A 24599-nucleotide genomic window follows, 5' to 3' on the forward strand; every position below is an offset into this window, starting at 1 on the left:
TGTGGGTTTTTTTTTTTTTTTTTTTTTTTTTTTTTGTGGTTGGACTCGATGATCTCTGAGGTCCCTTCCAACCACTATGATTCTGAGAATGGAGCTGGTGTAAAACCTCTAGGAAAAGTCCTTGCACCTGAGTGTTTCTCTCCACTAATTTTTTCACATACCCAGAGCAGCACCAAGCCTTTGGCCTGGTGGCCTGAGGGGACCACCGGGGTCACATCACCATTCACTGAAAACACAGCATTTGCCCATTTCAGAAAGGTCCCTCGCACATTGTCGCCACACGCTACCATGGCCTGCTGAATGCCGGTGTGCTTGGGAGCAAATGTGAGACCTGTCACAACTGATCGAAAGCTGCAGTTTTTGCCTTAGGAAAGGGCAAGAGAGTGCAAAGGCTGGGGGCCAGAGGGCCTGCACAAGGGTCTCCAAGATGACCTCTGCTGTGGATAATGGAGGAGGGCAAAGGAAACCCTTGACAAACAGCCTGAGGGAGAAAATTCACTCCCACCCTGAACTGGGGATCAGTTTAACCCTATGTATGTGAGCAAGACAACTGAAGCAGAAATCTGAGAGATCAAAGCCAGCAAAGCACCGGTGCTTTTCTCCACCCACGTCCCGTCCCTCTGCTTGTGCCCAGCCTCCAGCGCACCAAGGAGAGTCAACATCCTCACACAAATCCAGAAGCCAAGTACTACAGAAATGAGTAAAACACTGCTTTGGGGTTTTCACTGGTAACCAGCAGGGAGCCCTGAAGCACAGGAATAACGCAGTATGACACAAACACAAAGAGATCCCCCAGAGCTGCATCAGGGCTGTGAGCCCCCGTGAAGGAAATGGCAGCCATCCCCTGCCCAGGGGCGCAGCACTTCAGGGCTCCCCCTCACCTCTCTGTCAGGCACTGCACACCACTGGGCACCTCAGCTTAGCTTGCCTTGTTCCCTTTCTTACACCAAGAGGAAGCGGTGGTAAGAACAGTTTACTCTGGAAGTTTCAGCCTCCCCTGAAATCATGCCTTCCCCATGGCTACACAACATGGAGTCCCTCACCATGTCCTGCCTCGGACTCATGGTGTCAGTGCGGCCACTCGCAGTTGGCCTTGCCTACTCAAGAGCCAGCTTCTCAGCTTGACTACCTGTGACACTTGGTCTGTGACACTTTCCTTGGCAGCAAAAAAAACCTGTGGATTTCCTCACTGAATGCGGGAGGGACCAAGGTGGGGTCTGTGCTCATTTCCCCTGTGCCAGAGAACCACTGACCTTCTAGTCGCTGCCCGGCAAGGGAGACAGCGGAGAGGCAGTAGGATATTTATAAAAAATCACTAGTTGCGAGGCATGTGATGAAAGCAGTGCAAACACGCAGCGAGCCATACAGCAAGCGAGCGCCAGGTCCTCAGGTAATGTAAATCAGCACAGCCCTGTCAACTTCAATAGAGCTCCACATTTCTGAGCTGCAGCCCCCCAGTCCCCTGGACAGCCCGACGCTTCCCTGGGGCAGCGTTAACAGTGGCAGCCACATCCTCAGAGGTGTGGTTAGCATGGCTGCAGGCCCCGGTGAGGTATCTGGCAGTGGCCCAGGTTAAGCAGCCTCTGCCACCCCAGGAGCTCAGTCTCTGCCACCCCTGGGAGCTCAGTCTCTGCACCGGCACAGCCCCTCCTGCAGTGCTAGGACGGGGCCTCCAGGCCACGGGAAGGACTGGATGAGGGAATCAGCCCAGATGAAAAGCAACCTGCCGAAAGAAAACAGTTATTTCCAGCCAAATCAGTTCCCCAGCCAAGTGTACTGGCACAACCACCCCAACTGCTGCTCCAGCGCAGGGAGGGGGAAGGTGCGCCCCTGGAAACCAGCAGCTGGAGTCAGGCTGCCACTGACAAAAAAAAAAAAAGTGTATTAATCTATATGCTTGGCTGGGGTTGTGGGAAAACACAAATCCTCCTTCTCAGCCTTCCAATAAGTTCTCCTTAAAGCACGAGCAGTCAAAAGAGAGCAGGATTTCAAATGCAATTTCAAGCCCTCTGAATGGATCAATCACTTCTAAATAAACATCTGCCTTTGGATTGCCTCTAGTGCTTTCACTGCCTTGTCCATCACTGTCTTTCCAAGATAAGGCATGTGGAAGAAAGCCATCTCCCAGGCAATTCCAACTATTTACCAATGTCAAATTAATGCACTTGGAAGCAGAGCAAAGAAGAATTTCCTCTGTTCTTTCACCAGCTTTATATGCAGACCAAATCCAGAATATTAATGCTCAGTAGCACAAGCATTACAATCCCACTCATCTCTGTTAAAAAAAGAAAAACAAACCAGAAAGAATTTGGGGATTTTCTCTAAGAAACCTCAGCTGAACAGCTGAATTTAAGAGGTAATTCCTGTCTTCACAGGTAAAAGTTTGGGTAGTTCTAATGAAACATTTAGAGATAAGAACACAGTCACTATTTATACCAACCGTGCTCCGTGCTATCACTCACAGAAAAGCAGAAACCAAAAAATGTAGGCAGCAAATCTCTACGTACTGACTCATCAGTCAAATTTCTCTTCACTACTCATTTCTTTCCTAACACCTGCACGTCATAAGCAACCACTGATGACAAGATCGCTCAGTTTTATGAAAAAATAAAACCATTTTGGCACCATAAAGAATGAAGGGATAACCTCGTGGTTAAAGGGCTGGCCTACGAGGCAAATCGCTTACATACAGTTTATATGATTTCAATAGAGATCTCAACAATCAGATAAGGAGGTACTTTGCATCCGCGATTTTCGTTTTGTTCCAGTGATCCATCTTGAGCAGGATGGATGGAGAATAGCTCCATCTCCAGTTTTGTCTGTAGCCTGGAAGCATGGAAAATTTTTCTGGAAGTGTGAACCAAGGATTTACTAATTCCCAGGGATTTCAGTTCCTGGATGCATCCTCTAGCCACTTGTCTGTTACCCAGAAACTGGGTGGCACATTCTCACTCTTCTTCTGCTCCCCTGGCAGCTATGTTTCAGGGGAAGTTGTGATCTGGCTGCATAAAATGAGGAAGAGGTTTCAGACTCTGAAACCTAGTGTCGCAGAGTTGTCTGTGACAGCAGAACTCAAACATGCACTTAAGCCTAGATAAGAGATTAAGTCCAAGATATTTTTTTTTTTATTATTTTTGCTGGTGGTCAGCTTACACATCCAGCCCTTAGCACAGTGGGCCCTGTAGAACACCTAAATACAGCATACAGGAGCTTTGGCAGTTAAAGCAATATTGTAAACCTGCATCTAGAAATAGACATGTGACTATTGCAGTATTCACTGTCTCAATGCCTGGATCAGAAATGCAAATCTATGTTGGTACCTTTAAGTACCTACAAAGCACTAAGAAAAAATAGTATCATTCCAAGTTCTGCATTGCCTTCCTATGTAACCGACTGCCTCCCCATCCATGTATCTATTATTCCTGCAAAGTCCACTCATTTTACGTAAATTTCTCCCCCAACCCACAGAACCCCAATAATGCCAATCTTAAAATGCTAACTAACCTCTGTTTTCTGTGCAGCGGCAACCTCCTTGGAAGCAGTTGCATTACAACTATCCTGAAAAAAATCAGCATTTCTCCATGTCAGGACAAGGAAGAGACAGATTGCTGTTCAGATGTAAAAAATACAAGGAGAAGGCAGCACGGGGGATTCCAGCCCTCTCCAATAAACTTCACCTGGCAGGTGGTGGCAGGAGAGACACGCATCCATTTACAGCTGGCACACTCATGCTTGTGTATACACTGTGAGCAGCTGGTAACACAGAAAACAGAGTTTTTGTAAGACACAGGGACTCAATCTAGATTCAGCCATGAATGTGAAATTTCAAGTGACAGAAAAAAGCAAAAAAGCACAAACCCAAGAGAACAACCTAGCAAACATGTAATGAAATGTGTGAAACACATAACCTGCGTTTACCCTCCAAGCCTATTGTTCTCTTGTGCTTATTCTGAGGACAAATTTAGTATGAAATGCAATCTGTGCCGAGGTGCTGAGAGTCATAAATTTCCAAAAAGCATGAACCAGATGGAACACTTTGAGTTTCATTTTGCTGTGGTTTTCTCCAGTACGTAAGTGGCCAGACAGTACATTTTAACCAGAAAAGGGAAGAAAACCATCACTGATTCTTTCACGGCTTGCCTGAACTTGTGTTCTGTGTGTGTAGTGCTAGCAACTATTGCTAGTTTGCTATTGCCTTCCCCTACCAAAAAATATGCCTGTTGGAGACTAATTTTTCCCTATCTTGCTTTGCAATGCAACTATCGGCATGGAGAAGAGCCAAGAGCAGCACAGGTCCTCTCCATGCATGCTGAGAAATGCTCTCATTTGGAAAGAGAGCTCCTTCCCTGTGTTGCTCCAGGGACACGGAAGTGATGCGCCACTTTCCAAAAAGCAGGAGTTCAGTTTCATTCCGGGTGCCTACGAATTACCCTCTTTGTACAGGGGAGGAGCATTCTGAACAGGAACACAGTAGTTACCTACAGAGTACATTAGCCAGATCTTTCTAAGTTTTAACAGCCATATATCATAAAGGGTTAGGCCGTGTACTGGGCAAAAATGCTTTCTACTGCAAGCTGTTAACAAAGAATGGGGCTTTGAAAAATAACGTGTACAGAACAATAGCTATTCACTATTCCTATTTGCAGATTAGATGTTACTTTTTGGTTAAAATATATTCGTGTTACCCATGGATGACATCTAAACTGCATCCACCTCAATTAAAAAACAGCTCCATAAAGTGCTTTTACAGAATCTCCTGACTCCTCTGATCTAGGTCTTAGGCTGAATACCAGGGGCCCACCTTTTTCACAAGGACAAAAAGGATTTTAATGTCATTGTGCCATCCTTTACTATCTCTACAGGCACTTGTCATAAATTCAGTCATTGTAATGACTCTCCTACAGCTAGCTACCAGGGTCCCATTAAATAAAAGAGTTATCAGAAGAAGTAGCTTTCTAAGGACAGTAAAAAAAGAGGAGAAGGAGGAAATGGGCCAAGAAAAGGGATTTGACTATCTTTAATGAAATGTATTTCCTCAATAAATACAAAATAAAAGAATGATCATACTTCAGCCCCCTCCCTCTCCCCCCACCAAATGAACTTCAATAGGAACCAGACTCTTACTTTTTCAACTGAAATGTTTGTGTGAGATTCCATGAGCTTGAGGACAGTGATGCTTCAAGAACTAGACAATCTGGAAAAAATATGACTGTTAGACATACGCTGGATATTAGAAGAAATAACTGGAAAAAAATAGTTGAGTTGAAAGCTCGTGTGTTTTCAGCCATTCTCTACATGGTACGCACCTTCTCATATACACATTCACTCACGCTTTAGACTGATAAAAATAACTAGATTTTGTCTTTACATAGCACCCTTCATCTGACTTACTCCAAGACTTTACACACACTCATTAATTAAGTTTGATGCAACTACTGCATGACATACAGAAGTAGTGTTATTGTCACAATACAGATAAGGAAATGCTACCATGGAGCAGGGATATGAAATCATCTCCCAAAGAGCACACAGTGGCACACTGTGGCACAGCCAGAACCTGAATTAAACCCTTCTAACGCAACAGACTGTTCTAATGCAAGAGATCCCAACATACCGTACTTCTCTCTCTTTCTTTCTCAGAGACTTGTTTTCAGAATCTTCTTTTGTAATCTATGCAGTAGCAATTTTCATCCTATTTAAATCTTTTATGATTGCATGAGTCAATTTGCCATTATTTCAGCTAGCAATTACTATACCAACAATTCACTGGCAGCTGTGGAATGAAAGAGTATCTTCTCCCATGAGCAGAATACCACATCGAAGAGCAGAGTTAGATATATACCACTTAAACCATGGTCCCTTTCATCTGTGTGCCTGCAGATGTGTATGTCTGCGAAATGAATGACTGCCCAAGATCAAATGAAACCCATGTGTGCAGACTTCTCTATGCTAAGAAGTAGACAGCTTTTTAACCCAGGAAAGTTACATAGATTTTAAAGTGCACCTACCTTGCAAAGGTAGAGAATGCTTTGTCTTTATCACAGGCTGGCTTGTTCAGATGAAAACCAGCTTTGGATATATCTACACTGTTAAATCAGAAGTATCTCCTGCTCTACACATCAGCATGGCACTTGGGTGCTCTCCGCATAGGTCACCTGCACTGCTCGTTAGAAACAGCCCCTACTAAACGGATAGCAAAGAGTCTGATTTTTAAAGGTATTTTAATGCTTGAAGATGTGGATGAGCACACACAGACATTCTGAAATCCTTCACCAAGCACCTATTTGCATCTCCAGAAGTCTATATATCTGCAGAAATCTGAAATGTTGGGCACAAAATTGCTTAAATCAGTTGTCTAGGTCATTATATGAGAAGGGTCTCAAACCATGAACTACTGAAAAACATGATTAAACAAGGACTAATAAGTAAAAGTAAGGAATTTACCTGCTTCTGGCAGAGCTTGTCTTCGAAGTTTGTATAAATACTTATAAAAAAACACTGTCAAATATAGTTTCCTGATTTTGTTTGTGTTGAAATTAATGGAACCTATTATTTTCTGTATGGTCTGGGCTGACCTTAAAAACACATCAGTCTGCACTGAGTAGCAAGTATTTTTGAAATTTTTTTTCCCAGAAATGATACCTGAAGGAGTTCTGCAAGTGCATCTTCTTGTGAGACCAAGGTCACTTTACATGAGGAACCATAAACAGTCAACATAACTCCCACAGCTGCATTATCCACTTATACGTCAGGTGGTAGGAGCATATGAATGGCAGTAATACGGGCAGGCACAAGCTAAGCCCACAGCCTTCTGGTTAACACTGCCAAACACTGCCATCTTTGGCACAAAGGACAGGCCAGGCAAGCTAGCTTCTGTAACACTATACTCTGAAAACCTGCTAATGGAGTAAGAGAAAGCCTTAGTCCAAGAAGACAGAGAACCAGGTACTGCATAATTGTAAGAAAATATGCCTTTTGGGTCTTCGTCAATAAAGGACTTTTTTTTTTAACTCTCTACTGCATTTGTCTCTTAAAGATCCACTAACAGTATTTACCAAAGACAGCTTAACAGACCAGAATACTAATGGATATATCCCTAGCTGTCACCTGCTAGTGACGAAGTCTTGTCTTCTCGATTCCCAAATCAATATTGGACAGGAACTCGACACACAACACTTTTGTGATGACAGTGGAACTTTTCTCATACAAAGGCCAAAGTATGAGCTCCTGAGATCCCAATATTCCAAGGAACCTCATTCAGGGGCAAGGGTTCCCAAGACAGAAAGCTTGTTGCAGCACTGAGCTCTTCAGCCCAGGTCCTTATAAATTCTGGTTAACGTTTCATTCCTCTTTCTACATAACGGTATTATAAGAGAATCAGATTCATGCAGAGTATTACATGTCTTTTGGGCCATATTATCTAGGAAAAGATAAAGGCAGGCATTTATCTGAATTTTCTGCTTCCTCTTCATGTCACTTAAGAGAGTATGGTATCTTTGTGCCTTAGTTTAGATTAAAACTCTCTTTAGTATTCTAATATAAGCAACTTAAAAAAGGTACAAGGTCAACCTGTATTAAAAAAGCTTTGTGCTTCTACACAGACCCTTGAAGCAATGCAAGGGGGATGTTTTCCTCCTAGTAGTCAAAGACTCTACTGTGAAGGATTATCATCTGATCTTTGAGACCAAATCCTACAGAGCAGCTCAAAAGTCTAGACATGCAGTAATTTACCACCTCATTCTAAAACTTGTACTTGTCCATAAGATGCACAAACAGATCACGCGCATGATGCGTCCAATACAAATGGCCCAGGTGTCTAATTCTGAGAACTACTAGAAAACAAAGTAGTGTCAGAATTATTGCAGCAATAATTCAGAAAGATGAATGAAATCAAGTTAAAAAGATGTACCAGCCAAACTGCCCCTGAACCACGTACTTTTCTGCTAATCCTCTACATGGGACAACCACCTTCTCACAAGCATCTAAGTTAGGCTGAAAGAGTTAATTGAATATTAAGATTATTTATTGTACAGACATTCAGATTCTCCTCTTATTTATGTTAGTACAGTTTCTTGCAAAAACAAATTCTGTTTGCAGATAAGAGAATCGTTAAGATGGGTTAATTTGTCAAGGCAGAGCACTGGACCAACGCTGCTTCCATAGGTCCAGCCAGCTTGATTGTCATTGCAGCTATCTTAAGGCTCCATAGACAGCGATTGATGGCACCATGTAAATATACTCCTAATACTAAAAGACTGCACTGCTATAAGCTGAACTGAAGAACCTGCTTCTAGCCATAGGTTAATATATCTTATTACTTCTGGAAAGGATTCCACATTAACAAATCTTTAATTATCAAGAATAGTGTGAGTATACTCAAATCACTCGACAAAACAGGAATTTTCTTTTTTCCAATGACATTTACTAAAAAGCATTACCTACTCTCACACTCACATAAATACAGGTTAGGCCTGTATTTATGCTCGGTTCTCCTAAGTAATAAAGGACAGTGAATAAGCATTAAATACATGTAATAGTAAAACATACCATCATCCGTTATCTCTGCAGTAGTTAGATTGCAGAAACAAGATGAGTTTTGCAGCACTACATTTTCATAAAATACTTCCACAGGTTTTACAATTTTTATCACACAGAAAGTAAGAATTTTTCTTATGCTTGCAGCCACAGCAACCTATAAAACAATAAAAACAAGAACACAAAAGGTTTCTTGTTATACTTGTTATGTTGTCACCTTGTCTTTACAGAAAACAACAAACTATGAAATGTATAAATGAAAATTTTTGTGGTGGAAGCAGACAATTCACTAAGCAGCGTCTCAAAGGAGAAGGGCTCTCCCTACTGAAGAAGCAATACAAAGAGTCATGAGAGAAACAGCATTACTTCCAGACATTAAATTGATCTGTAAGGTACATGTGGGGATCAATCTGGAATAATTTTGGACTTTAAAATGAGATTTTTTCTATAATAGTGTTGTAGGCTGTTATATTCCCTTAAAAACATTTGAGCAAGAGTGTACAAACCCTAACAGAGACATAATGTTTGCGTCTATAACCAAAGTGCATTTAATTATGAAACAGAATTTGTCTTGTAATGAATTATCCTTTGTTTCTGGCTGAGAGCGCTTTACAAATATGATCACATTAGTGCATTCAATCAGGAAACCAGAAACAATAGCATGCAGATTAAGTGGCCAGTCACAATACTTGATAATCAAATACTCAGGGCTGTGTGTGCTGCAAAGAGATACTGAGTAAATTCTAATATCAAACATTTAAAGACGTATTTGTGTTACCATATGTGCCCCAGTGTATGTTTAGTAACGTGTTACAAAGCTCACAACTTACATAATGCACTTGATATATAGTCACTAGAAATAATAAAATAGATGATAAAGTGATATAACGGAAATGTTGCCTTTGTCAGCATAGTGAATTTTTGACTCAACATCATGAAGTACAGCTTCAGGAGACATTTTATAGGAGAGGAAGAGAACATCTAACCGATTGACACCTTCAACTTACTGGGATTTCCAATACATTGGAATACATCTCCCATTGGAGATAGGAGGGACTAATATGTGGAACATGATGACAAAAGAAGGGAAGCTGCAATAACCTATAAAATGACACATTTTAAGTCACAATAAACAAACACGCATAAAAGTGGGTGTACATACCTGATTTTTGCCAGGGAAACTTAGCAGGATTTCCAGATCTTTATCAGGTGCATGTGAAATGTTATACCAATCCTTTACGCTGTTTGAACGTGCACAATTTTCTTTTAACGTGCACCTAAAAGTATACATAAAATTATACTAGCCTCCTTATGGTAGCTTTGACTTCAGATACTGTACTTCAACTTATTTAATGTTATTGAATTTTTACAGGAATGCTATTGATTTTTTACAGGAATATGGTTACAACTGCAAAACGCTTCAGGAAAACAATCAGTAAAATCTTCTGCTTATCAAAATAAATTACAATGCATTGATATATGCTCTAGGGTCCTGATTAAGTCAATGGCACTCAAACAAATATTAGATGCTTGGCCAGTAATAGTGGACTTAGTAGCCTGGGATGGAATTCATCACGCTCAACTTTTGATTGCTCCATTGTATGTACAGCTCTAGATCTGACTCCCCCAGTTCCGTCTACACTCAATGGGGAGAAATATGCCCTTTCAGGGTTCAATTCACCTAACCTATTTTAGACATTCATACAAAAATGAAATGAATAACGCTATGGAATCTGCTCCTTCTCTCCAAAGAGTATAAAAGGAGATGGGGATGAAGCTCAGATGTAGAGCTACACTACAAATGCGTACAGCTGATGAGAGGCATCCTCCTGCCTAATCATCTCCTCTGTCATCCACTGATGTGAATCGCAATCTTTCACTCTTATGGCAGTGCACTTGGTTAAAACCACTGTGCTTGAAAAGGTAGTTCAAAATAGTTTCTCTATCTTGAAGAATAAAATGGCACATAGTAAGTAAAAGGTTACAGATGCCAAATTGTAGAAAATAGAAACTATAGAACATTAGGAAAAAAATGAGGAAACACTGGAACATACAAGTACTACTGAGATAATACATATTAAAAACGTGATAAAGAAGAGACACAGGCATACAAATTAGACAGACAATCACTGAGTTTGAAAGGTGAATCCTTAAAATACTGTCTGCTGTGAACAGTTAATGAACAACCCATAGATGAACTCCGAGTAACTTCATATAGCCAGCAATTAAAGACAAGTGCCAATTTCATGTATCTTACTTTAAGATTGAATATTTATAAATAAATGTAATATTTAATATTGTTATAATAATCCTGCTTTTCTACCAAATGTAGAAAGATGTGTAGCTTCAATCATGTGATCAGTGGCACGTGTCTTAATGAGCTAACTGCTCCTTCGCAAAAACTAGAAATGAGTACATACTTGCAAAGCATGAGCCTTTTTCATGAGGACCTCACTGTATAGACATATTTCACAATGTGCTTTCTCTCCAGAAGGAATAACATAAGAATGACTCTCAAGAAAAATATCCCCTGCTTTCCAAAATGCCCGAAATAACCCCACAAACCATGGAAACCATTAAGCCATCTTCTCTGTAGATCAAGACGTTGGCAACTGGAATGCAGTTAAGCACAAGGTCACTTCCTTTCTGGTCTAACTCAGGAAACTGAGTTCCTGCTGCACAAGAACTTGGTGAGGCTTTGGATCTGAATACATTCAGATCATAAATATACTGTAAGAAATTGGGACTATCCCTGACATATTTCAAACTGTCTTAACTAGGACAAATTTCAGTCTCCTTTGTATCTCTCTTCACCTCACTAAGATCACAGAAGTCCATTAGCACCACAGTTTTAGAACCCCAGAGGATGGGATGTGTCATCATCACCAGATGTGCATAAACCAGATGCTCAAGTATGTAAAGATAGACAACTCTCACTGGCAAGAATGGAAGAGAGACATCATGTATTTTTTGGCCAGGCTGAGGATCATAATGTTGAAGATGCAAGGCAACACGCTTGCAACACGTGGCACTAAATGAGTGCATGCATTTCAGTTTTATATTAAAATAGAAAACTGTTTATAAAGCTATTTCAAACCGTCCTAGGACGAAGTTATTTGCCTTCTTACATTGCCTGAGGAACTCAGGCAGTGAACTTGTTTCCCTTATTTGCGATGAAGAATCAAAGAGTTTAATGGCAAAAAAAAAGTAATACCACGCAGGACCCAGGATTGTACTTGTCTTCATGACAGGAAAAAAATGTGCCTTTTGTTGCTCTAAAAGCTGACCTTTAACACTCAATGTGCTATGGAGAATGGTCATTTTGTAGGAAGCAGTTACAAAAGGGGAAGTAGAGCATCTGATGCCCCTCAACATAAATTCTCACAATTGCCCTACACAGGCCAAGAGTAACGTGAATTCCTCTCACATGAAGATTAGATTATTTTGTTCTATCCCTATTTTTAGACATCTGATATTGTTTGCAAGCACCTTGCAATGAATTTAACAGAAAAATATTATTTGTGAACCACATGGCTCTGAAAGTAACATGCAGACTCAGACCACCACTAAGAAAGCAAAAATACCAGTGCTGCAAAAGTGACTGAAAGTTTCTGGAGTCTGGCTTTCTTGGAAAGGTGGACTGGATCAGAGCCTATACAAGTATGCACAGATATGTGCACAGAGAAAAGCAGAGTCAAGAGTTTTTTTAATCTTTCACAGCAAGCTGGTTCTTTATACTACTAAAGATTCCTCTTCACAATTGGAATCAAATTCTTCTTATTTCATTATGATAACACGATACCTATGCATACTGGCTCATTCATATTTACTTATGTCTCTGCTTCGCTAATCTTGTATTAACTACAGATCTTACTGAGTTTGCCCTCTCTACCTTGCTAAAGCATACTGAGTTTGCCTCATGGAATGAGAATGTGGTTTCAGAGAAAGTTCTGGCTTCCTTTTCCACAGTACCAGCCCCTGAATGAAGTCCACAGATGTCACAAACACTGACCAAATTCAAAAGTAAATCTGGTCATGTCAGGTAACTAAGATATATTATGTTATTTCCATATGGAAAATACAGGTAAAATATCAGTGCCTTCTACTGGAATAATTTCAGCAAACTTCAGGTAAATCTGATTCATCTGTAGAAAATCTGTAAACGTTAAGAGAAATCACACAATGCTATGACTAATTGTTTTGAATGATTGTAAGTGAAAAAGATAACTTATGTATTTGTCCCTGTGGAAGAAAGAGTAGAAATAGGAACAGTAGAAACATTTTGTTTCATTTTGTTTTCACCTGCAATAAGACAGGCAGATTTTTTTCATGAAAATACTGCATTTGTGTTCATGCTGTCTTTCAAATGAAGCACTGCTGGTAAGTTTTGTTTAAAAAATGGAATGCATATTTAATATAAAATTTATTTCCCAGTAAAACATATAATCTATCTCAAAAATTATTATGGAATATATTGCTTTAGTGGACGTGTATGGACTTTGATTAATATGCTGGTAAAAATACGTCTTCCTGTTTTTCTAAAGCTTTACTCAAGAGCCCTATCATCACAAAACCAAATATTTAATGATGCTAAGTGCTTAACAGTGAAAAATTATGTGGGTGTTGAATGGGATTCATATTGTAGCAGTTCTTTTTTTCTCCACTTTCTGTTTCAACCAGACGGAAACTTTTGGTGATTCCCCTCATAAACAGGGGATTTACTAATAACTGTTATTCACAAACTCTTTATAAGGTAACTAAAAGCCCGAAAAGCTTAGCACTATAACATATACTTGTTTCTAACAAGGTAGCAAAAGAGACTTTGAAGAAAACACATTATGGAATACACACCTACTCTCTTCTAATAACTACCTTTGCAAACACAAAGTAGCAGATCTTCAGCAAAATCACCTTAATATGAACCAAATCAAAATGGGTCGTATTAACCTTCTAAAAGAAGGCTTCTAGTGGAATTCTTCAAAAAACCCGATCTTATAACTACTTTTGTGTGATGTTTAATCAGTGATGATCTGGTATAAAAGAAGGTTTATGCTGTGGACATCTGGTGATGATCCAAAGCTGGGAACGCTACCATGCAGAGGAAGATGAGAATATCACACGGGAAAACTTGGATAACCTCAAAATGGGATGACATTTCAAAGCATGTAGTACAAGAACATGTACTTAGAGCAATAAAAATCTCACAACCCATATGTGCTATAGACTGGAAACTCATCAGTTGGAAAGAAAACAAAGAAAGAGAAGGACCTGGGGGCATTGTTTGATCATGAATGATTGTGGCTCATCAATGTGATGCAGTCATGAAAAAGACACTTGTGATCCCAGGACACATGAACTAAGGTGCTTTCTGGTCAGATTGATTAAACACCATTGAGCAAGGCACAGCTGAAATCTCTTCTGGAGTACTGTGACAGTCCTGGCCATCCTTATTTTAAAAGGATGCATAACCTTCACAGAAGAGCTCCTGGAGTGGAGTGAAGAAAGGAGTGTCCTATGTAAGAGGATCTTAGTGAAGTTGGCTCTTTCAGGCACACCAAAATGAAAGTGAAGAAAGAGACTGTTTTCACAAAAACACTGAGAAGGATGAGGGAGGGGGAAAACCTATTTAAGCCAAGGTGATGTGGACACCAGGACAAAAGAGTATAACCTGTCCACGAACACACAGGGGATGAAAATAAGCAGACAGATTTTAACCAGCAGACCAGTGAGACTCTCAGATAGCCACACCACCAGGGTGGGGAGAACAAAAGGCCTATCTAAATTTAGGATGGCCCTTGATTATTTTACGACTAGGTTTACATGATGCGGTTGCTTGCAATTGCCAAGACTAGGCTTGATGACCCAGGAATTTCTCCAGTCCAGGCCAAAGACGTACAGCAGCTTTCAAACCTGCTTCAAAGAAAGCAGCAAAACTAACGACTCAAACGCAAGGATGAAGCATTTAGAAAGAAAGTCTCCTCTGGCCTAAACCAAAGGCAGTGGTCCCAAAGCAAGGAACTATGAATACTGAAGACAACTGAGCACTCTTTCCCTGTTCTCATATACAAGACACTTCTAGCTATTAGGATGCTTCAAGCACAAGTATACAATTTTATTTCTCAATCAGTTTGGAAAGCAAAAAACCGTATGTTCTAAAACCAAAATATTTTTTTCTTCTTAGCCCAACTTCAAATTTATGGGTAGATCTCAAAAATCTGAAGGTTAACATGGTCATTAAAAGGTGCAAAGCTCCCTTTCACATGACAATAAAGTGTCTCACATTTATGGCTATGACTGATTCTTTGAAAATTCTGTAGATAAAATCTTGATACAGAATAGCCCCAAGCCAGTCAAAATGTACACTGACTAATAACACATTGCTTTTATATGAAAATCTAAAATACAAAAAAATACCTTTGATTGAAAGAACACCACCCGCAGTAGGGATCCTTTGCAGATAAGCATTCTTGCTCGGAAACATATCTACCACAATTTGCAACTGGTATTCTTCTCACCTAAAAGCAAAAAAGGTAATATCACACTGAATTAAAATAGTCTCCATAAAGAGGGAAAGTGAAGGTTACCATTAAAAATCTGACAGCAACCACACACGATCCCTTCGGGAAAGTTTCCTTATGGATTTCCCTCTGCCAGAAGACCTTTGGATAGAAATATGCAGCCTATTTTACACACGCTGTATTTTGCCATCAGACGATGAAACTCCTCTGACAATGACAAGGCCAGCATGGACAAAGTAATGTGGGAAAGCCTAATTAGCATAGTGAATTATAGATAACAATAGAAAGGAAGTATATTCTACAAACAATGTTCTGCTCAGCAGAACATCATTTTCCTCTCATCAGAACTGAGATTTTTAAATGATTGATGAAGGTGCATCCAAAAATGCATGCATAAACCAAAATGCATCTGTGTTGCATCCCCATGTCAGGTAACTGCATGTGCACACTAGAACAAACGCATGCAACTACTTAGCATGCATGAAAATGCCGTTTCAATAAGTCAATGTACATAATTGTGGCTATATTGTATGTAGCTATACTTGTACATTCAGCGCGAATATCCTAGCCAGCCATTTTCAGAAAAGGAAAGGAAAAAGAAAAAGAGAGAGCTGATTACAAATACTGAATACAAATAATGTTATTAATAAAAATGTTAATTAATAATATCAGTAAGAAAAATATTCCTAATTGAAACCATTTTTTTAACAAATTTACAAATTTTTTTTACAAGTTTTTACAAATTCAGATTTCCTATATTTTGTGAACAGAAAAATGGACACATGGCTTTCTGCAGAACTACATTTACTGTTTTTTCCAGCCGTATCTTGTAAAATTCTATTTATCTGAAGGTGTGTAAGATAATCATTTCAGAAATCAACCAATACCATAGACTACTAGCATGTTAAAAAAGACAGTGTTAAAGCCTTGCTTAAGCTCCAAGAGATGAACAGAGAGAGGCATTTATTCCTAAAGGCTGTTCCTCTATAACAACTTGCTCTTTGAGCAAAGGTAAAGAAAATTCAAGTCTTTACTTCTAATAACTACATACACTTTTGAATGAAATTTTGATTCCTTCCGCATTTGTGATAGTTGGTTTATATCGGTCAGGAGTTCTCCTACCAACTTACCCACTCTCTCTCAGACGGCAGGCTAAAATGCTATGTTCACGGCTGGAAAAGTGATTTTATTGTAAGTGAAGGTAATCAAGTGCTGGGTGAAATCCTGTCCAGCCAAGACGGACAGCCAACCCTTACGTTTTTACTGCCATGCTCCCTGCTGCTGGTGAGACAAAGGCTTTTTTGCCGAGTTGATGCTCAGTAAGCGCTGCAGGATGTGCTGCAACAACTGCGCTGGCTCCTGGGAGCCGCTCTCTGTTTGAGATGCAGCGCTGCTGGCGTGCGGTAGCTCCCGGTGATTGCTGAACTCCTTGGCCTCACTCTGCGTACACATTAATCACTTCTGATTGTGTTTTGGTTTGCTATGCCTAGCTGAAGACAATGAGGCTTTTATCATTGATTTCAGCAGAACTAAGACTTCAAACCCATCTCTCAAATGAATAGATTTCTCCCCATCAGAAACTCCGTAATTGACTAGCAAATCCTGGCCTACCAATAGCTGGATTGCTAATTCAGAGGAATTCCATCTTCAAAGAGTCTACAAGTTTTGTTTGCTACCTCCAAGCTTGATTCTGCATGATGCCTCCAGGAAAAAGAGAAACGAAGACTCTCTCGACAGGATGATATACAATAAGCATGGGATTAAGGGTGTAGCAACAGTGGGCAGCACTTGTAGCAACAGTGGGTGGCACCATGTCAGTGGAGGCTCTTCTGAGCTTTGCAGAAGTGCAGCCCAAACTTAGACAACACAACCAGATATTAGATGTAAAGTTGACAACTCCTGTTTTGACATTTAAGGTCTAACTCTGACCCAAATAGATGCTTCGCTTATAAAATGGGAGAAATCTTTAAAGCAGTAGCTCAATTTTTTATTTTATTTGATATTGTGCTTACCTTATTGGCAGAGGACAAATAGATGTAGTTATTGTCTACTGGATCAAGTCGAAGCTTGGGGAAAATGGACGTTTCTTCCTCAATTTCATATAAAATCTCTGGGCAACTGGATTCCATATGCTTATTAAGAACAGTCTAAAACACACAAAATTAAATTACTCACAAGTCCTTTTATTGATCAGCTTGCATTTTAAACAAAAGCCTAATTTCAGCTACATCAGAGCTTCTGAGATGATTTACTGGTCCAATTCACCTACTCCACTGGCTCTCACTGCAGAAAGATGGAGGAAAAGACCACCAAAACAGAATTTCAACAAAATCCGTGCCAGACACATTTTGCACTGAATCTGGCACTGGTTTAGTGTATCAAACATTCCTCCCACCAAGTATGTTCGTGATTGACGCAGAAACTGAATGTGGAAGAGATGCCTATATCCCAAAGTCATAATGTGTTAAGTACTCCTATGAATGGAGAAGAAAGTATTAGCATTCAGAAAACAAATTAACACCTAGACATGCATAATGTAAAAAGGAACCTCTGCAACTAACTGACAACTGCCTTCAGGACAGAAGTTTCTTTGTGGCTTCTGTGACTATACATCTGAGATGGTATTTCTTTTTCTTACCTTGCCCAACTCTACAGTTTTCCACCAGCCTTCGCACAGAATTCAAGAAAACCAGAGACCACAGAAGTTTTATTTTGAAAGTTAATAAGCACACCAACATTGACATAAGGTTTTCCATAAACATGGCTAAACACGGGAGATATGCTCATGGTCTCCACTGTGTTAAGGAGACATGGAATACTTCAATTTCAGTTTTCATTATCAAAAGCATAGTGAAATCAAATGGGCAACAGCTTTTCAAGCTCTCTACTATATTCCTCTCCAACCGCCTGCTTAATAAAAACAAAAAAATGAGAGTAATCCTTTGCAGTGTAGACAGGAAATGCACATTTGTGCAAAGCCCAGAAAAAAATTAAAGCATAAAAGACATTTGACTGGATGGCTGAAAAGTTTGAGAGTGAGATAAGGTGACTTTCACTTCCAGGTGATTGATTTAAGAGGTCAACTATACAGAAGCTTAGGCAAAATGAATCTTGACTTTTGTCTCTAATGGACAGCTATTCACATCACACAGATAGGCTAACAAATGAATAAATATGCTTCTGAAATATAACAATATTTAATAATTCTACTGGAAAATCAAAGCAAGGAAGGAAACAAAAGACAGAGTAACTTAGAACTCTACAGTCCACAAACTGATACTGTGGGCATTAGCAGTTTAGTGAAGCATTTCCATGAATTTTAAGCAGGGGACATAATTGCTTTTGAAAGTTATCTTGCTCTCCAAGTAACAATACAGCAGTTACTTCACAAACAAACAAAAAAGAAATAGAGATTCAGGGGATTATATCTGTTTATAATACAGTGTCTAAACCAGAAAACATTTACCCAGTTGAACACAGCAGCAGCTGATGGAGAAGGGCAGAACTGCCACACTCAGCTTACCTTCAGTAACTGTCCATCATCTGTCCCCAAAAAGAGAACTATCTGATTCAAAACAACTGTGCCATAAACAACCACCAATCCAGAGTGAATCAAGGTAGGTAATTTCTTGATTGATTGTGCCTCCTGAAAATCAGATAGAAGAGAAAGCCATTACAAAATCATTCACCTGTACTGCAGAAGGTTAAGAAAAAAAAAAAAAATTCCTGGAAAGATTCTCAGAGAACTCAGCTTTAGACAATGCTTTGGGTAACGATTTAGTTCTCACACAATTTCAGAGCAACTTATCATTGGAAATGGCACTGAAACATGAAACTACTTCTTTTCTATACATGGCAACTGGTCATACCTGTAACAGAGATTACATCTACTAAATCACTGATCTCAGCGGGACACAGACCTGGCCTAACAGCAGCAAGTTCCTTTGCAACAGAATTTCTCTTTTTTGGGACATAATGCCCTGAGCTTATTCTGAATTGCCATTTCTCCTCAATGAAGCCACGCTTTCACTGAATTTCACTGAATTTTTAGAGTTGGAAGGGACCATAGAGATCATCTGATCTCTATCACCTGATGGCACTTACCATGAAGGCTACAAGATACAGTCAGCAAGCACTTTTAAAGGCATACAAATGTTCTAGAGATAGGAGGTACTTCAAACAAAGAGAAATTTGTGTGTGTCAGAAAGCACAAAGCTTCATCCTCCCTTTTCTGGTTTCCTGCGCTACACTAAAGGAAGTTGAGACTTGTGTATTACATAAATACAAAAATGGGATAAATCAGCATAAAGTTCACATCAGAAGGAACATAAATATACCTGTGCGAACTTTAAAATCTACATGTTACCTACAATTCTCTGTCCAAGCTGGAGGAAATTAAGTGACAAACATGTGTAAGCAGCTCATGCAAGAAAGTATCATGCAGGAAATCCCTGTATCTTGTGGAAGAGAAAACCAAACCAAATAACCCTGACTGCAGATGACCAAGTGCTGAAAGGAAGCCCTGATGTGTGAGAATAAAGTCATTTGCCATGTAAGAGACGGTCTTTGCCCCACAGTCCCTACAAACCCAGGTATCTCCCTTGGAAGCAGTACCTCAGTTTTGCAGTCCTGTAACTGCTTTAAGTAAATCTCCATGGCAGATGCTGCCAAAGGGGTGATCCCACCTGCTCTCCAAAGGGGTCCAGTCTCAGCCAAGCTTGACCTCCCCTTCCTCTCTATTTAGTATAATGCTTTCCAGTGACCTTAGCTAAGAAAATGATGTGCCTAGAAAATGGTCTGAAAATCCATCTACCTACCTATATTTTCATTTGAGTCATTTTCCTCATCACATGAACGTGTGGCTGCTCAGACACCAGTGCTGGCACAAAGCAGCGGCAGGCACAGAGAGGTGGGGGGAAGAGCTCAGGTAGAGATCAGGTCCTTGGGAACAAGCCCAGTAGATCAGCTTACAAAGCCCAGAATCCCAGCCTCAGGGATGGATTCCTAAACCTACAGGAACCCTCTGAGTGCAAGAACCTATTTCACTTTGATGCACAAGACAAGACTGACATTTTGCAGAAAGGTGAAGGCATTTCTCAAATTTATCAAGCGAATCCATAACACAGTAACAGCTGAATTCAACTCTCTTGCATGCTAGGATGCTGGCTTAACCCCAAAAAGTCTTTCCACATAGAAATAACTTTTTTCTAAACTGCAATCCTAAGTCAATTAAAATCTTTTTCAGTCATCTGAATTATTTTAATTAGTTTGCAAGAAAAGCCACTTGGAGTAAAAGAAGATTTGATTAGCTTTCATATTTAAAGATTTTTTTTTTTGTTGCAGGAGAAAGAAGACACAGGAACTGCCATGTACTGGCACAGAACTTCAGTAAAACCCACTTAGGCAAGAGATTCCAGTACCATGGAGGTCTGGTTTAGATATGGCAGGAAAAAAGTGATCACAAGCATTTTAAGGTGGAAAAAGTTAACTTACTTTTTTATTAGATCAGAGGTAACAAAACTCCAGCAACGGTGCACGCAATGAGCCTTCACTCAGGCTACAGAATGAGGAGGTGAAACTTCCAGGCTTTGATTTCCACCAGAATAGGATTATTATTGTTTTTTCTGCAGTGCAGCGTATAGTAGTGTAAGGAAAACAAACCACCTCGCAGGGTCTGTACAATAAGATCACAGAAGAGGGGAGGACTGACCCAGTCTCTGAAAAGCTTTGCTGCCAGATTTTATTTTGACCCACATACTAGTAAAATAACTAGTGTCATATCAGTGCACCCTCCTCATCTGACTGAAGAACCAATACTGACAAGTGTGGAAGCCTCCTCCCCTCACTCTGCTTGCTAGAGGGAGGGTCAATGCGACATTGAGCTAATACAGATAAGAAGACGGGGAATTTAGACGGTGGGCAGTCACAACAAAAATTGCCTTCTCTCTTTTGCAACCTATTTCTTCAGCTTGCCCATTCCCTCCAGGGTGCAGCTGCTGCTTTCACCCTTCTGTCATCCGTTTTCCCTTGCATTTATTTTTTTAACAAGCCCTTTTACCTCTTCCACTGTGACTAATGGGGTTACAGTACTGTAGGGCCTTCCCAAGCTTTTTATTTCACAGCTAAATCCAACTTTTAAATGCATTTACAGTCTAAACTTCCTTTATTCTTGAAGAGTCACTCATCTCCAGGATCATCTATCTGTCTATCCTGTAATATTTTCAGTACCATACAAAAACAAGAAAAGCAAAAAAGAAAAGACAATACTGCTCTAGAAGACCACTCTCTTTTTAATTATTCAGTTCCTTCCTTTGTTCTTTTCTATAGTCCCCCAAAATCTTCATGTGCACTGGTAAGACTAGAGATCTCCTGAATTAACTTACATTTTGCTTTTAAGTTCACCTCCCCGTGCTGTTTGGTTATTGGCATGGAAGGTATTTATACTAATATTCTATTTTGCATCTCATTTTCAGATTCATCTCTGTATGATTCCAGCTGCAGCAACCATATTCACACTTCTACTTTCTGTCTTGATTTCCCCCGATTATTTTACATTGCGTGCCTCAGAGGGAAGGGCAGCATTTTTCGCTCACGCAGCACTCAACATATTGCAGCTGGCCAAAAAGTATAAATAAAGGGTTTGAGTATCAGAGTGAATGAACAGATGCAGTTATACAAAAGAACACAAGATTTGTGAGCAGTGTATAGGAATAGTCAACACTGGAACAATACATAAATGTTCTTCCTAGAGGGGAAAAAACTTCTGGACCCTCATTCTTCTTTCTTAACTTCACCACTCTTCAACCTCCTGCATCAATTTTTATTATATCAGAGGGCAACAAACTTAAATATTGGTGCATGCAGCGAGCCTTTATTAGGGCTAAGTAATGAGATGAACTGTTCCAGAATTTTATTTCCTTGAGGTTTTCTGATTTGTGCACTGCATAGCAATGCTAGGTGGACAAAGCATCCCAGCGAGGAGACTACAAAATCGAGGAGGATGAGCAGGAAATGAGAGGGTCTTCACAGAGACCTTGCAGATGCAAGGCAGGAGGGACAGGCATAGGCTATGCTTGAGGAAGAGATTTACAGAGATTCCTGAGATGGGGGAGGCTAGAAATTTGTGACTTCTTGCAGCAGCAGAAACACTCCTCCTCTGCCCTCAGACCTGAGTTTACAGAATTGATAAAGTGTCCTACTAGCCAATGAGGGAGAACAAGCTCCATTAAGGAAAGCTTTGAAACCAACTGAGCTTGAAAAAAGTATTAGCAGAAAGCAAGAGGAAGTGGTGGGTGACGGTAGTTGGGAGATTCCCTCCTGTGAAAGATGAAGGCACAAAACTGCTAAACCATCATGCTGTTAAAACATGTTTCTTTATTTTCAGGGGCTCTGACCCATTACACTGCAGAGAGACTGCCAATGATTTTCCATTCCTTAGATCACTACTCATTGTTGCACATCCATGTGGACACCAAAGACATTGCCTTGTGCAGATCAGGACTACAGTGCTCCTCACTTTACAGAGCCAATGAAGGAGATGGGACGCCAGGCTTTGTTAATCCTATGGGGTCAGTGAAGGGTGATGTTCTTCTGGATTTGCTATTCTGCAAACAAGGAAGAACTGACTGAAGATGTGATAATCAACGGCAGCCTTCACTGTAGTAACTATGAAATAACTGAATTCAGGATCCTGAGGGCAATGAGGAAAGAATGGCAGAGTACAAGGCCAGAGACCAGGCTTCAGCTTGCTCAGGGAACTGGTCAGTGGGATCCCCCGAAAGCTCTGAAGGGAAATGGAGCTCAGGAAAGCTAGTAGGTCCTTCATCCTTCAGGACAACCTCCTCCAAGCACAAAACTCAGGAAAACAAGCAGATGTATCAGGAGGTAGCCCCTAGCTAAGCAGGGAAGTCATGACAGAACGACAGTGCAGAAAAACAGTATAGAAGAGGCAGAAGGAGGAACAAACACCTAAGGAGGAACTGCCTGGACATGTAAAGATGGTGTTAGGAAAGCCCAACCACCTGGTGTTGAAACTGGCAAGAAATGTTACAGGCAACAAAAGCTCCTACCAGGACGGGAGCAATAAGAACATAAACAATGAAAATGTGGGCCAGGTGCTGTATAGGTCAGGTAACAGTGGACACAGATAAGGCTCTGACTTCACCAGCAAGATCTTGTGGTCCTTTGTACCTAGAGAGTTCAAGGAGGACAGAAACTACAAAGACTGGAAGAGGACCAAGCCAGAGATCTCTTCAGAAATCTCAGCTTACAGAAGTCCCAGAGGAACCAGATGGGATCTGTAGGAAGATGCTGAGAGACTGTCTGATAACACTGTGAGACCATTCTCTCATATTTCAAAAGTTGTGGAGGTCAGGGGAAGTCTCCAACAACTGAATAAAGGCAAATTCTGCACCCATCTTCAAAAAAAGGCAAGAAGGATGACCTGAGGAACTACACCTTGGTCAGTCTCACTTTTTCCCTGGCAAAATAATAAAGCAAATCCTCTTGGAAGCCATTTCTCAGCACAAGAACAAGAAGCAAGTGACTGGCAAAAGCTATCATAGATTCACTGAGGATAAATCATGCCTGATCAACCTGATTGCTTTCTGTGATGAAATGACACGACTAGTGGAAGAGGGGAGAACTATGGATGTCACTGACTTTAGCAAGGCTCTTGACAACATCTCCCACAGCATCCTTGTATCCAAGTTAAGATGTTACAATTTAGACAGGGGGATTACTGGATGGGTGGAAAAACTGATGGATCATTAGGCTCAAAGGGTATTGGTTAATGGCTTTTACTCTACCTAGACAATAGTCACAGGTGGAGCTCCTCAGGGAACCTATCCTGGGACACGTTCTGCTCAGTATCTTTATCAAAGACCTAGAGGAAGACACTGAAAGCTTCTGGGTCAAGCTTGAAGATGACATCAAAATGAGTTGTCATGTTTGAGTGCAAGGCTGCCATTCAGAAGGACCTAGACAGGCTGTAGTAATGGGCCAACAGGAATGCCAAAAAATTCAACAAAGACAAATGCAAAGTCCTGCACCTGGAATGGACTGACTGCCCGTGATGGTACAGACTGGGGAGCAGCTCTCCTGAAAAGGACACAAGGGTCCTGGAGGGCAGTTGGCTGGACGGTACATCCAGACAGGAAGGAAGGTTAATAGCATCTTTGTCTGTATCAACAAGATCATCGCCAGATCGAGCAAGGAAGGTGATCATTCTCCTTTACCTGGCACATGTTCAATTGTGTCTAGGATACTGCACTCAGCTCTGGGCCCCTCAGTACAGCATTGCTCTTGATAAATGGAAGTGAGTTCAGTGGTGGGCCACTGTGATGGTCAGAGCCTGGAGCACCTGCCCTATGAGGAGAGGCTGAGGGAATTGGGTTGGTTCAGCCTACAGAAGAGACAATTTCAGAGGGACCAGAGAAACAGAGCCAGGCTCTTGACTGAGGTGTATGCAGGAAAACAAAAGATAATGACACAAACTGAAACAGGGGAGATTTCTAGTGGGCAGGAGACTAAAAAAAACAATTAAGG

General features: G+C 40.6%; 1 protein-coding gene across 1 annotated transcript in view; it reads right to left on the minus strand.

Moving 5' to 3' along the window:
- PLXNC1 (plexin C1) overlaps window positions 1–24599 on the minus strand; it is a 75176-nt gene that overhangs the window by 43658 nt on the left and 6919 nt on the right. Inside the window, exons 3-10 of the mRNA XM_014963300.1 lie at window positions 18577–18699; window positions 17066–17200; window positions 14950–15050; window positions 9698–9812; window positions 8548–8692; window positions 5125–5194; window positions 3678–3753; window positions 3505–3558 (exon numbers count right to left, since the gene is read on the minus strand). Of these exons, the coding sequence (XP_014818786.1) occupies window positions 3505–3558; window positions 3678–3753; window positions 5125–5194; window positions 8548–8692; window positions 9698–9812; window positions 14950–15050; window positions 17066–17200; window positions 18577–18699 (819 nt within the window). The remainder of the gene's footprint in view (window positions 1–3504; window positions 3559–3677; window positions 3754–5124; window positions 5195–8547; window positions 8693–9697; window positions 9813–14949; window positions 15051–17065; window positions 17201–18576; window positions 18700–24599) is intronic.

Source organism: Calidris pugnax, unplaced genomic scaffold, assembly GCF_001431845.1.
Source record: "Calidris pugnax isolate Ruff unplaced genomic scaffold, ASM143184v1 scaffold44, whole genome shotgun sequence".
Lineage (NCBI taxonomy): Eukaryota > Metazoa > Chordata > Aves > Charadriiformes > Scolopacidae > Calidris > Calidris pugnax.